The sequence below is a fragment of the Macaca thibetana genome, chromosome 1 (genome assembly GCF_024542745.1).
Source record: "Macaca thibetana thibetana isolate TM-01 chromosome 1, ASM2454274v1, whole genome shotgun sequence".
NCBI classification, from domain to species: Eukaryota; Metazoa; Chordata; class Mammalia; order Primates; family Cercopithecidae; genus Macaca; species Macaca thibetana.
This window is the reverse complement of record NC_065578.1, coordinates 51,720,322-51,734,066: the sequence shown is the minus strand read 5'-3', so window position 1 is coordinate 51,734,066 and position 13,745 is coordinate 51,720,322. Positions and strand designations below refer to the sequence as shown.

The window sequence follows — 13,745 nt, the reverse complement described above, 5'->3', positions numbered from 1 at the left end:
CTCAGTCTCCCAAGTAGCTGGGATTACAGGCATGCGCCACCACGCCTGGCTAATTTTGTATTTTTAGTAGAGACGGGGTTTCTCCGTGTTGGTCAGGCTGGTCTCGAGCTCCTGACCTCAGGTGATCCACCCGCCTCAGCCTCCCAAAGTCCTGGAATTACAGGTTTGAGCCACTGTGCCAAGCTTATTTTTATTTTTTTAATTTAATTTAATTTTATTTTTTCGAGATGAAATTTCACTCTTGTTGCCCAGGCTGGAGTGCAGTGGTGCAATCTCAGCTTACTGCAACCTCTACCTCCTGGGTTCAAGTGATTCTCCTGCTCAGCCTCCCAAGTAGCTGGGATTACAAGCACCCACCACCACGCCCACTTTTTTTTTTTTGTATTTTTAGTAGAGACAGGGTTTCACCATGTTCTTCAGGCTGGTTGCGAACTCCTGATCTCAGATAATCCGCCTGCCTCGGCCTCCCAAAGTGCTGGGATTACAGGCGTCAGCCACCATGCCTGGCCAATCTCTCTTTTTAATTGGAAAGTTTAATTCATTTACATTTAAAGTAATTACTGGTAAGGAAGGATTTACTTCTGCCATTTAGCTCTTTCTTTTCCATATGTTTTTTATGTTTTTTGTTTCTCTAATGCTGCCTTTTTATGTATTCAGTTGATTTTTTATAGAATTATAATCCTGTTTTGATTTTGTGTGTGTGTGTGTGTGTGTGTGTGTGTTGCTTTCTTAGTGGATGCCTTGAGGATAACAATGTAATTAACATCTTAAATTTAAACAACCTAGTTTGAGTAATACCAACTTAGTTTAAATAGTACGCAAATACTCTGCTCTTACTCATCTTTCTCTCCTCCTTTATATTTTTATTGTCACAGATTACATCTTTATACAGTATGTGCCTGTTAACATAGGTTTGTAATGAATTTTTATGCATTTGACTTTTAAATCATGTAAAGGGAGAAACCCAAGAGTTACCAAAATTACAATAATATTGGCTTTTATATTTACCTATGTAGTTATTTTTACTAGTGTTCTTTATTTCTTGTTACGGATTTGAGTTACTGTCTAGTGTCTTTTCATCTCAGCATTAAGAATTTCTTTTAGCACTTGTAGGGCAGAATGAACTTTCTAACTTTTTGTTTATCTGGAAATATAATTTCTCCTTCATTCTTGAAGGGTGGTTTTACTGGCTAGAGAATTCTTAGTTCACAGCTTTTTTCTTTCAGGACTTCAAATATGTCACTGCATTGCCCTCTCATTTCCATGGTTTCTTATGAGCAATCACCTGTTAACTTTTGTGTTTGATGAGTTAAACTCTCTTGCTTCTTTCAAAGTTCTCTTTGGTTTTGACATTTGACTCTGTGTCTCAGTGTGAATTTCTTTCAATTTATTCTGCTTAAAGTTTATTGCGCTTTGTGGAGGTATATACTGTGTCTTTCATCAGATTGGGGAAGTTTCTAACCGTTGTTTCTTCAAATATTTTTTCTACACCCTTCTCTTCTTTCTGTGACTTCTATTATGCGTATGTTAGTATGCTTGGTAGAGAAAGTAATAAACAGTATTGCCCAGGGAACAAAATGCCAGAGAACAAAAAATACAGAGGGCAGAAAAAAGTTTGAGAAAAAATTTTAATGTTCTGAATATTAGTGGTCTTTAGAAATATGAGATTATAACTATGAAACAAGATCAGAGTGCTGTAAAAAGGAATAATTAGTGTGAGAGAGTTCTTAGAAGTAAAAATATGATAGAATAGTTGGAAGATAGAGTTGAGGAAATCACCTAGGAAGGAGAACAAAAATAAAGGTGGAAGAATGGAGAGAAAAGATAAGAAAATTGGAGGATCAATTTAGGAGGCCCAAGTCTAATTAATAGGAGCAATAGAAAGAGAACAGAGAAGATGAAAAGGAGGAATTTATAGTAGATAGAAGAAAAAAAATTTATAGAAGTGAATGATATGAATTACTGATGAAAAGAGCCAGCTTGACTATGCAACAAGACAAATGAGGAGATATCTACAGCAGGCTTATCGCTTGGAAATTTCAGAATACCAAAGCAAAGAGATTATCCTAGAAGTTTTCATAGAGAAAAGGTCAGTAAAAAAGGTAAAGAGTAAGAATGGCATAATTTTCTCAGTGGCAGTCCCAGAAACTAGAAATCATTGAAAAGGAACTTGTGACATTTTGAATGAATAATTTCTAACCTAGAATTTTATTTTATTTTTTTGAGACAGAGTGTTGCACTGTCGCCCAGGCTGGAGTTCAGTGACACCATCACGGCTCACTGCAGCCTTGACCTCCCAGGCTCAAGTGATTCTTCTACCTCAGCCTCCTGAGTAGCTGGGATCATAGGCATGCACCACCATGTTTGGCTGATTTTTTTTTTTTTTTTTTTTTTTTTTGTAGAGACAGGGTTTTGCCATGTTGCCTGAGCTGGTTTTGAACTTCTGAACTCAAACGATCCTCCCACCTCAATCTACCAAAGTGCTGGGATTGCAGGCATGCAATCCCACCGTGCCTGGCCCTAACCCAGAATTTTATACCTAACTAAATGAGGTGTGAAGATACAATAAAGACATTTCACATATGCAGTTTTATAAAATTTACATCTGGTTGGAGTTTACAGGGGTCCAATAAATAGCACCCCTTTTGCTTTCCTGAATTTTAAACAAATTGGGTGAAGCGAAGCATATGGAGACTAGAATATAATTTTATTTTTATTTAGTTTTTATAATTTTATTTTTGATACGGTTCAGTTTGGAGAAGGCAGCTTATACATTCAACTGGTTTGCTAATACTGAATGCCAGAATTAGGCAGACTTAGCCCTCAGGAACTGGCAGAGCTGAACAACTGTAGGCCCTATGTGAGGCTTACACTTGTAAATGTTAGGGTATGATGGAACAGAATGGGAAGGAGAGGGGACGAGGCTAAGTTTTGTCTGGATTATTTTCCAAACTCACTGATGAAATAAATTACCTCTTCTCCTTAGGTAACAAATGAACGAGGGGAGTGGAAAGAGGTCAGGAATGTTATGATAACGGGTATCCCTCTACATAGAATGAAATATTGGAAGTGGGGCATAATTATTTTTTTCAATGTGTTTAATGTTTTCTTCCTTTTTTTGAGACCAAGTGTCACACTGTTGCACAAGCTGGAGTGCAGTGGCGCAATCTCAGCTCACTGCAATCTCCGCTTCCTGGGTTCAAGTGATTTTTGTGCCTCAGTCTCCCCAGTAGCTGGGATTACAGGTGTGTAATCCCAGGTGTGTGCTGCCACACCTGGGTAAAACTTTTTTGTATTTTAATAGAGACGAGATTTCACCATGCCAGGCCGGTCTTGAATTCCTGGCCTCAAGTGATCTACCTGCCTTAGCCTCCCAAAGTGCTTGGATTATAGCCGTGAGCCACTGTGCCTGGCCTCATGTTTCCTTTCTTAGAAAGCTGCTGGGGGATATGTTCCACCAAAAACAAGGGAATGAATCATGGAAGAGGTAAAAAGAAGAGTCAACATGAGAGAGTGTAAGGGAATTGGTAGGATGATAGTGAAAGGAGGTCTCAGTATAATGACAACTGTAGTGAAAGTATAGTAATGACCAGAAAGCTCCCAAGAAGGGATATCCAAAGAGAGAACAGCAACAATAAAACCAAATTACTTGATGTGTTTGATCTTACTGAGAGGATATTTATAGTTCTGTCAATGAATTATTGATAGGTATGTACAAGAAGCTTAAGAAAAATGAAGAAGTGATTAATTTCAGGTAAAACTGAAAAGTATACCAAAAGGGAAATGTGATTAAGTATATATCTTTCTTAAGTCAAAAGCTAGATCCAGTAATAGAGTGGCTTAAAAAACAAAGAATTTTATTCCTTATGTAATAGTTGCTGGGTAAGTCAGGAGATCTAGATGAGTAGTTTGTTGCATGTGGTCAGGGGCCCAAGTTACATTGATCCTGCTGTCTTACCAAAAGTATGGCCAGGGACTAGCTCAGTGGACGTGACCTGGGCTTGTTGGAAATGCAGAGTATCAGAACCCACTCCCAATCTACTGAATCAGAATTGCATTTAGTTGTTTATTCCTATACACAAAAGTTTGAGACTCACTGGTCTGGATTAGAACATGATGGTTGGTTGAATGATTGAAGCTGGGCAGTTGAGAATTTTATTCAGTGAAAAAAGAAAGAGAGCATGAGGAAGTGAGAACTTTATCATAAGGCCACACCAAAGTGCAGCGAAGTTTGTGAAATGTAGACTAGTCATATGCTCAGGAAAAAGGAGAAAGTGAATTTTTATGGGCATCTGGGAAATTGTGCTACAGTATAGTTGGCTTAACTGTGAAGACTATTGGCATATCTTACTAAAATCATCCTAGAAGGATGGTGGTAGGGTGGGGAGATACGTGGCACAATTATCTATGTTTTTAGGGGGAATATTTGAGATAGCCAAATCCATATCTTTCATGTAGGATTAGCAGATAATAGCTAAGGCTGGGTGTGGTAGCTCATGCCTGTAATCCCAGCACTTGAGCAGGCCAAGGCAGGAGGATCACTTTAGCGCAGGAGTTTGAGACAGCCTGGACAACATGGTGAGACCCTGTCTCCATAAAATTTTTTAAAAAATTGCCAGGTGTGGTCATGTGTGCCTGTGAGGCTGAGGTGGGAGGCTCGCTTGAGCCCAAGAGGTCAAGGCTGCAGTGAACCATGATTGCACACCACTGCACTCCAGCCTGGGTAGGATGAGATACTGTATCAAAAAAAAAAAAAAAAAAAAAAAGGCTGGGCACGGTGGCTCAAGCCTGTAATCCCAGCACTTTGGGAGGCCGAGACGGGCGGATCACGAGATCAGGAGATCGAGACCATCCTGACTAACATGGTGAAACCCCGTCTCTACTAAAAATACAAAAAAGTAGCCGGGCGCGGTGGCGGGCGCCTGTAGTCCCAGCTACTCGAGAGGCTGAGGCAGGAGAATGGCGTAAACCCGTAAGGCCGAGCTTGCACCACTGCACTCCAGCCTGGGCGACAGAGCGAGGCTCCGTCTCAAAAAAAAAAAAAGCTAAAACAAAACAAGAAGTATTATCTTAAGTATGTTATTTAGAAATACGGAGATAAAATCATTGGAAGTAGGTAGTTGCTTCTGAGGAGAGACATTGGGAGTTGGCAAGAGAGTACTGTTTTTCAACCATGTAAATGTATTTGTTTTATTAAAAACAGAGGCCAGGTGTGGTAATCCCAGCACTTTGGGAGGCCGAGGCGGGCAGAACATGAGGTCAGGACCGTCCTGGTCAACATGGTAAAACCCCATATCTACTAAAAATATAAAAATTAGGTGGGCGTGGTGGCACACACCTGTAATCCCAGCTACTCGGGAGGCTGAGGCAGGAGATTCGCTTGAACCCGGGAAGCGGAGTTTGCAGTGAGCCGAGATTGTGCCACTGCACTCCAGCCTGGCAACAGAGTGAGACTCTGTCTCAAAAAACAAAATAAATAAAAATAAAAAAAAATGAGAAAAGACAGTCTCTACTGTTAAAACAGGAAGTAAAAGTGTAAATAGGTTTAAGTGTTTAAGTGCTGTGAGAAAAGTAAAAAGTTCATTAAGAAGAGGCATACTTACCTGAGCCCACCCTGGGTAGGAGGGTGGAGGAGTAGGTTATGGAAAGCTTTCTGAAAGATATTTCCTAGTTATGTTGTAGACAACATAAAGTATGATGCAATTAAACATCTTTTGGATTTCATATATTTTTAAAATGTGAACAATAAAAAATAATGCAGATTGCTTTAAAAAAATCCATCTAATGCATTTATTGGGTGCCTACTTTGTATTAGGCACTGGGGTAGGCCCAGAAGATGTAATGATAAGCAAAATCAGAAATGATTTCTTACCTCATGGACTTTAGAATCTCATGGGGAGACTGACATGAATCAGATTGTTCACTGTAAGACTGTACAGAAGTCCCTTCATTTCTGCTTTCAGGATCAGTTCTTACAGCAGTGGTTCATTAAGTGTGGTCCCGCAGTCCAGCCCCATCAGCTGGAAGGATCGGTTTAGCCCAGGAATTCGAAGCTGTAGTGAGTTAGAATGGCATCACTGCACCCCATCCTGGGTGACACAGGGAGACCCTGGCTCTGAAAAAAAAAAAAAAAAAGTGCATTTTCTTGATAATTAATAAGATATAGTTGGTTACGTAAGGTTAGAATTTCATTTAATACCCATTTACCATATTCTAAAAACGTAACCAAGAACTAGAAGTTAGTTCTGATATTATTTTTTTCCATGATTTGAGGTTATTTGAATTGTATTATTTTTATTTGTTTCAACCAAATAAAGTGTGCAGGGGAAGCAGTGAGCCTTCATTTGTTTTCTTTTTTTGAGACAAGGTCTGGCTCCGTAACCCAGCCTGGAATGCAGTGGTGCTATCTCAGCTCACTGCAACCTCTGCCTCCCGGGCTCAAGCCATCCTCCTACCTCAGCCTCCCAAGTAGCTAAAACTACGGGTGCATACCACCACACCTGGCTAATTTATGTATTTTTTGTCGAGACAGGGTTTTACCATGTTGCCCAGGCTGGCCTCGAACTTGCAAGCTCAAGCAATTGGCCTGCCTCAGCCTCCCATACAGCTGGGATTACAGGTGTGAGTCACCGTGCCCAGCTGAGCCTTATCTTCAAAACACTCTCTCCTCAGAGAGAACTTCTTTTCTAGGAATTACAGCTTTTTGGGGAAAATTTCGTACTCTGATAGCTCCAAAGAAAAAGTTGAAAATAGCAATTTTGCGATAAAATTTTTGAGACAATAAGACATTGGCTACTCTTACAAGAAAAGATGTGGGGACGATTGTCGTTAATTATAACTTAATTGTACTTTTACAAATAAAGAGTGCAACTGGATTGTTGATAACTCAAAGGATAAATGCTTAAGGGGATGGGTACCCCATTCTCTATGATGTGCTTGTTTTACATTGCATGCCTGTACTGAAACATCTCTTGTACCCCATAAATATATATACCTACTATGTACCCTTAAAAAATAAAGAGTAAAGATGAGGAAGATGCGAAAATAGTCTTTTTCATAACACATATTCCTATTAGCAATTTTGTTTTTTTTTTTTTGAGATGGAATCTTACTCTGTCACCCAGGCTGGAGTGCAATGGCATGGTCTCAGCTCACTGCAACCTCCTATTAGTAATTTAAATGTATTTTTAGTTATATGAAAAATTACTCAAAGTGGCCGACACAGTGGCTTATGCCTGTAGTCCTAGCAGTTTGGGAAGCCAAGGCAGGAGGATCCCTTGAGCTCAGTAGTTAGAAACCAGCCTGGGTGACACAGCGAAACCCTGCCTCTACAAAAAATACAAAAATTGGCTTGGCATGGTGGCACACACCTGTAGTCCCAGCTACGTGGGTAGCTGAGATGGGAGGATTACTTGAGCCTGGGAAGGTCAAGGCTGCAGTGAGTCGTAATTGTACCACTTTACCCCCTAACCTGAATGACAGAGCAAGACCATGTCTCAAAAAAGAAGGGGGAAAAAAAAAAAGATTACTCAAAATGAAAACCTGTCAATTTTTGAACTCTCCAGGTACATTGATCTATATTAGGTACATTAGGTACATTAATTTTTTTCTTTTTTTAATCTTTGTAGCTTTTGTTTATGTATACAAACTTGATTTATGGCGTATTTTTTGAGTGGATGAATAAATTGTCTAAAATGTTTTACAAGCAAAATTGTGGATCAGCATTGTTATTTCAAATCTTTATAGCTTTTGTCAGATGACATTTACAAAATTATTAAAGAATCGTTATAGCAGACTAGCTTTAAAAATTTAAAGATATTTTGGTTACTAGACAAGGTAAAACTAATCTTTTAGAAATATAACTCATTTTAATTTTTTAAATAGAGCTCATTTTTAGTTTTTAAAATGAGGACCCTGCAGCAGTTCTCACAAGAATTTAGAAATAGTCATATGTTTTGACAACTTTTTTGACAGTTACGTAAAACACTTTATCAAGAATAATAAAAGCAGAATGTATTAATTAAATTCATATGTATAAAAATTAGGAGCAAAAGCATTCTTTTACAGTTGTAAGTTTCTATAGCTTTTACCAGAAAATGTTAGTCAAAATATTAATGGTGAAAATGTAGTGTGGCTTAAAAATTTTTTTTATTAAAAAATTTTTAAAAATACTTTGCTAGACTCCAACTGACACCATGTCTAGTATGGTTTTGATTTTAATTTTTATTATTATAATTTAGAAAGAAGAACTTAATACATTTTTGAAGTAAAAGACAATATTACTCTGGACAAGCAAGGCAGAGTATGTAGAGGACTGCACTATAAAGAAGAATTATTGGCCAAGTATGGTGGCTCATCCCTGTAATCCCAGTGCTTTGGGAGACTGAGGTGGGAGGGTCACTTGAGGCCAGGAGTTTTAGACAAGCCTGGGCAATATAGTGAGACTTTGTCTCTACAACAACAAAAAAAATCAGCCAGGTGTGGTGGTGTGCGCCTGTGTTCTTAGCTGCTTGGGAGGCTGAGGCAGGAGGATCATTTGAGCTCAGGAGCTCCAGGCTGCAGTGAGCGATTATTAAAGAGTGAACTCTATTTTAGGTAAGATTATTGTGTTTATATGATGTAAAGTTATATGATAGAGAGGTTTACCTACATTTGTAATTTAGTAAATCAACCAGGTAAAATCAAAGATGGTACATTTTAATTCTATGCAGTTTGCTTTTGCTGGCAGAAGGACTCTAATTTTTATTCATATTATTAATCTTTGTTTAGAAACGGATCTGAATTTAAGGTGTATAGGGCAAAGTGAATAGTAAAAAACATCCTGATGTTTTAATAAAATCACTTTTTTTTTTTTTTTTTTTTTTTTTGAGACAGGGTCTTACTCTGTTGCCCAGACTGGAATGCAGGGATGCAATCTTAGCTCACCGCAACCTCTGCCTTCTGGTCTCAAGTGATCCTCCCACCTCAGCCTTCTAAGTAGCTGGGACTACAGGCGCACGCCACAGTGGCCAGCTAATTTGTTTTCTTTGTAAAGATGGAGTTTCGACATGTTGTCCAGGCTGGTCTTGCACTCCTGTACTCAAACAATCCGCCCATCTTGGCCTCCCAAAATGCTAGGACTACAGGTGTGAGCCATGCACCCGGCCTTGACATTATTATCATTATTATTATTTTTTCGAGATGGGGTCTTGCTCTGTCACCCAGGCTGGAGTGCTGTGGTGCAATCTCAGCTCAGTGCAACTTCTACTTCCTGGGTTTAAGCAGTTTTCCTGCCTCAGTCTCTTAAGTAGCTGGGATTTTACAGGCGCCTGCCACCATACCCGGCCAATTTTTGTATTTTTAATAGACACGGGGTTTCACCATGTTGGTCAGGCTGGTCTTGAACTCCTCACCTTGTGATCTGCCCACCTCGGCCTCCCAAAGTGCTGGGATTACAGGTGTGAGCCACCATGCCTGTCTAACATTATTTTTTAGAACACTTTTAGGTTCACAGCAAATTGAGCAGAAAGTACAAAGTTGCCATATATACCCTGCATCCACACATGCATAGCCTCCCCCACTTTCAACATCTGGCACCAGAGTAACATATTTATTACAGTGGATGAACCTACATTGCCCACATTGATACCTTATCATCCCCCAATGTCCATAGTTTACATTAGGGTTCATTGTTGGTAATATGCATTTTGTATCATTATACAAATGTATAATGACAGGTGTTCACTATTATAGTGTCATAGAGATTATTACTATTATTATTATTTTTTAAACTCTTAAGTTCCTTTTTTTCGTTGTTGTTTTTGAGACAGTCTCACTCTGTAACCCAGGCTGGAGTGCAATGGTACAATCTTGGCTCACTGCAACCTCCGCCTCCTGGGTCCTAGTTCAAGAAATTCTCCTGCCTCAGCCTCTCGAGTAGCTGGGATTACAGGCATGTGCCACTATGCCCAGCTAATTTTCGTATTTTTAGTAGAGACGGGGTTTCTCCATGTTGGTCAGGCTGGTCTTGAACTCCTGACCTCGTGATCCACCCACCTTGGCCTCCCAAAGTGCTGGGATTACAGGCGTGAGCCATTGCACCCGGCCCCTGTTGGTTTTTAAAGTATACTTCAGCAAATTCATTTGAACCCGTTTTTACTTCAAGGTGGAGAAAGTCTACTGTTTTCCCATATTTAGAGAGTCCAGTTTGAGGTAAGTTTGAGGTAGGTTAGAGGTACAAATAGATGCTAGTTAGTGGAAAAGTCTTGTGGGCAAGATTTCACCATTTAGGATTCCATAAACTGATTCCTTTATAGCACATAAAGATTAGAATTCTTATCTTTGAGATGGAGTTTCATTCCTTCTTGTTGCCCAGGCTGGAGTGCAGTGGCGTGAACTTGGCTCACTGCAACCTCCACCTCCCGGGTTCAAGTGATTCTCCTGTCTCAGCCCCTGAGTAGCTGGGATTACAGGTGCATGCCACCATGCCTGGCTAATTTTTGTATTTTTAATAGAGACAGGATTTTATCATGTTGGTCAGGCTGGTCTCAAACTCCTGACCTCAGGTGATCCAGCCGCTTTGACCTCCCGAAGTGCTGGGACTGCACTGCACCCAGCCAAGATTGGAATTCTTATGTTTTCTTTATTCTTGTTTCCTTTCATGTTAATTGTGATATATTCAATTGCAAGTTTTAGTTTTCTATTGGAATTCTTAAAGGAATATGAAACGAACTTTACTTGTAAAATTCTTTATTTTGGTGCCTTAGAATTCCCTTGATGAGCATTTGGTTATTTATCTAGTGCTCTGTAACTCCTTCTCATACAGTTTTCTGAGTTTTGTCTTTTTTTTTTTTTTAACTATGTTTTCAGTTTTTATAACAAGTTTAAAAAATTATTTTTTAATGTCTAACCACAAAAAAATGATTTTTGCATTTTAAATAACAGATATTTCTTTTTTTTTTTTTAACCCAATAGTTTGCTTGCCTAAACTGGAGTTGAAGTAATTTAAACTACTGGAGATCTGCCATTTTATAATATCACAATTGGAAAGAAGCAGATTTTCAAATAATGGAAGATTCTAAGACCTTAAAAAGTGAAAATCATGAACCAAAGAAGAATGTTATTTGTGAAGAAAGCAAAGCAGTTCAAGTTATAAGTAATCAAACATTGAAAGCTAGAAATGATAAATCCATAAAAGAAATTGGGAACAGCTCTCCAAATAGGAATAGTAGTAAAAAAAATAAGCAAAATGATATTTGTATAGAAAAAACAGAAGTTAAATCATGTAAAGTAAATGCTACCAATCTTCCAGGTCCTAAAGATTTGGGGTTAGTCCTTCGAGATCAAAGTCATTGCAAAGCAAAAAAATTTCCTAATTCACCGGTGAAAGCTGAAAAGGCACCCATTTCACAGGCAAAATTAGAAAAGGCAACCAGTTTCCAGGCAAAAGCAGAAAAATCACCAAAGTCACCTAATTCAGTGAAAGCAGAAAAAGCATCCAGTTCTCAGATGAAGTCAGAAAAGGTACCGAGTTCACCAGCAGAAGCAGAAAAGGGACCCAGTTTACTGTTGAAAGACATGAGACAGAAGACAGAATTACAACAGATTGGAAAAAAAATTCCAAGCTCCTTTACTTCTGTGGACAAAGTGAATATCGACAAAGAGGGAGAAAAATATGCTCTGCAAAACCCACCACGATCTCAGAAGCAACAAACATGTACAGATAATACTGGTGATTCTGATGATAGTGCTTCAGGAATTGAAGACGTATCGGACGATTTAAGTAAGTCATTTTTTGGAGGGATTTTTGTATATTAATGTTCCTCAGATTATCCCTGGTTTAACCATTTTAATTACAAAAAGTCATGTTTATACATAATTGTTTAGCACTTTGGTTCCCGTATGAAAACATCCAAATTAATAATACTTGAATTAATGGTTTCTTATTAGATTGATCCTTGGTGAAGCTAAAAAAAAGCCTTTTCATTTATTATGGTAGGTACAAAGACTGCGCAAATAAAAATTTAGTGTCTTCTTTAGTTGGTACATACGTGCTCGTACACACACATACTCTGTTTAAATGGTCTTGTGTTGCTCATTCATTCACCAAATATGTATGTATTGAGTTCATATATATATATATATATATATATATATATAGCATTTGTTTACAGTGGAAAACCAAAACAAACAGACAAAAAAAAAAAAAAAAAAAAAAACCCTAAGCTTCAAGGAAGCTTCCAGTCTGATAGGAGGGTGATACAGATAAACAATGATTTTCAGTGCCAAAAACTTAAAGTTGAGAGAGCACATGATTAAATCGTGAGATTTAGACTTTGGGCAGACAAAATAGGTGACATAAATTGTGAGATTGAGTGTTACTGAGACTTAGTATGGCTGGAGCAGAAAGTTGAGGTTGAGAATGGCGAAAGATGCAACTGAAAGGGAGCACAGGAATATTAATTCCTTCTAAGCCATGCCAGAAAGTTTGAACTTTATCCTGAGTATTTTCAGAAGCCATTGAAGAGTTTTTTTTGGTTTTTGTTTTTTTTGAGACGGAGTCTCGCTTCGTGTCCCAGGCTGGAGTACAGTGGCGCGATCTCGGCTCACTGCAACCTCCGCCTCCCGGGTTCAAGTGATTCTCCTGTCTCAGCCTCTTGAGTAGCTGGGACTATAGGCATCTGCCACCACACCCAGCTAACTTTTCTATTTTTAGTAGAGGTGGGATGTCACCATGTTGGCCAGGCTGTTCTCGAACTCCTGACCTTTTGATCCACCTGCCTCAGCCTCCCGAAATGCTGGGATTACAGGCATGGAAGAGTTTTAAGTAAAGTAATGCTGTGATCAGATTTTTTAAAAAATCCTTTTGAGTATAATGCAGGAAATTCTTCGATAGGAACAGGATTGGAAGCAGAGATTGGTTAGGACACTTAGAGTTCACTTGAGAAGTGTTGTAAAATTCATTTTGTTGTGGGATCCTGATTTTAGTTTTAATTGTTTAGAAATATTGTCTATATCTTTTGAGTAACTTTAATTCTGATTTTGTTTAAATGATTTCTTTATAATCTTTTTTTCCTAGTGTTTTCATGGCTGGAAGAATACAGCGTTATCTTGATGTAGAAATAAAAGGAACCTATTTCTGAATTATTATTTGCCACACTTTGAGAAACAATGGTAAAGAATTCAGAAATAGCTTGTTTTGATTTCTCGTGGTACACAGATGGTGCTATAGCGTCAGACTTAAAAGAATTTTAACAGAGTTGACTTTTATGTGTCTCAGTCTCATAATTGTATATTAAGGCTGAGGACAAGGCCAAATTTAAAAACTAAGTCAGTTTAGAGACAGAATCAAGTAAGTGATAATACTGGTAATGTTTAGATATGGGAAAAATGTAAACATCATGGTACTTGAATGATTCAGGAAATAGTGGTGGTGGTTTTGTTTTGTTTTGTTTTTGAGACGGGGTTTTGCCCTGTCACCCAGGCTGGAGTGCAGTGGTGTGATCTTGGCTTCACTGCAACTTCTGCCTCCCACGTTCAAGCAATTCTCCTGCATCAGCTGGGACTACAGGTGTGCACCACCACGCCTGGCTAATTTTGTATTTTTAGTAGAGACTGGGTTTCACTATGTTGGCCAAGCTGGTCTTGAACTCTTGGCCTCAAGTGATACCCCCACCTTGACCTCCCAAAGTGCCGGGATTACAGGCCTGAGCCACTACATCCGGCCAGGAAATAGTGGTGTTTAAGGTCACTTAATTGGCCAGGCA

At 38.8% G+C, this 13,745-nt stretch overlaps 1 protein-coding gene across 9 annotated transcripts in view; it reads left to right on the top strand.

Annotated features, from left to right (window-relative positions):
• Window positions 1-13,745, top strand: part of TUT4 (terminal uridylyl transferase 4) — a 128,719-nt gene that overhangs the window by 17,184 nt on the left and 97,790 nt on the right. For all 9 annotated transcript variants that reach the window (XM_050802587.1, XM_050802599.1, XM_050802593.1 and 6 more), the window contains exon 2: window positions 10,954-11,761. In XM_050802587.1, coding sequence (XP_050658544.1) covers window positions 11,047-11,761 — 715 coding nt within the window. In that variant the 5' untranslated portion in view covers window positions 10,954-11,046. The remainder of the gene's footprint in view (window positions 1-10,953; window positions 11,762-13,745) is intronic.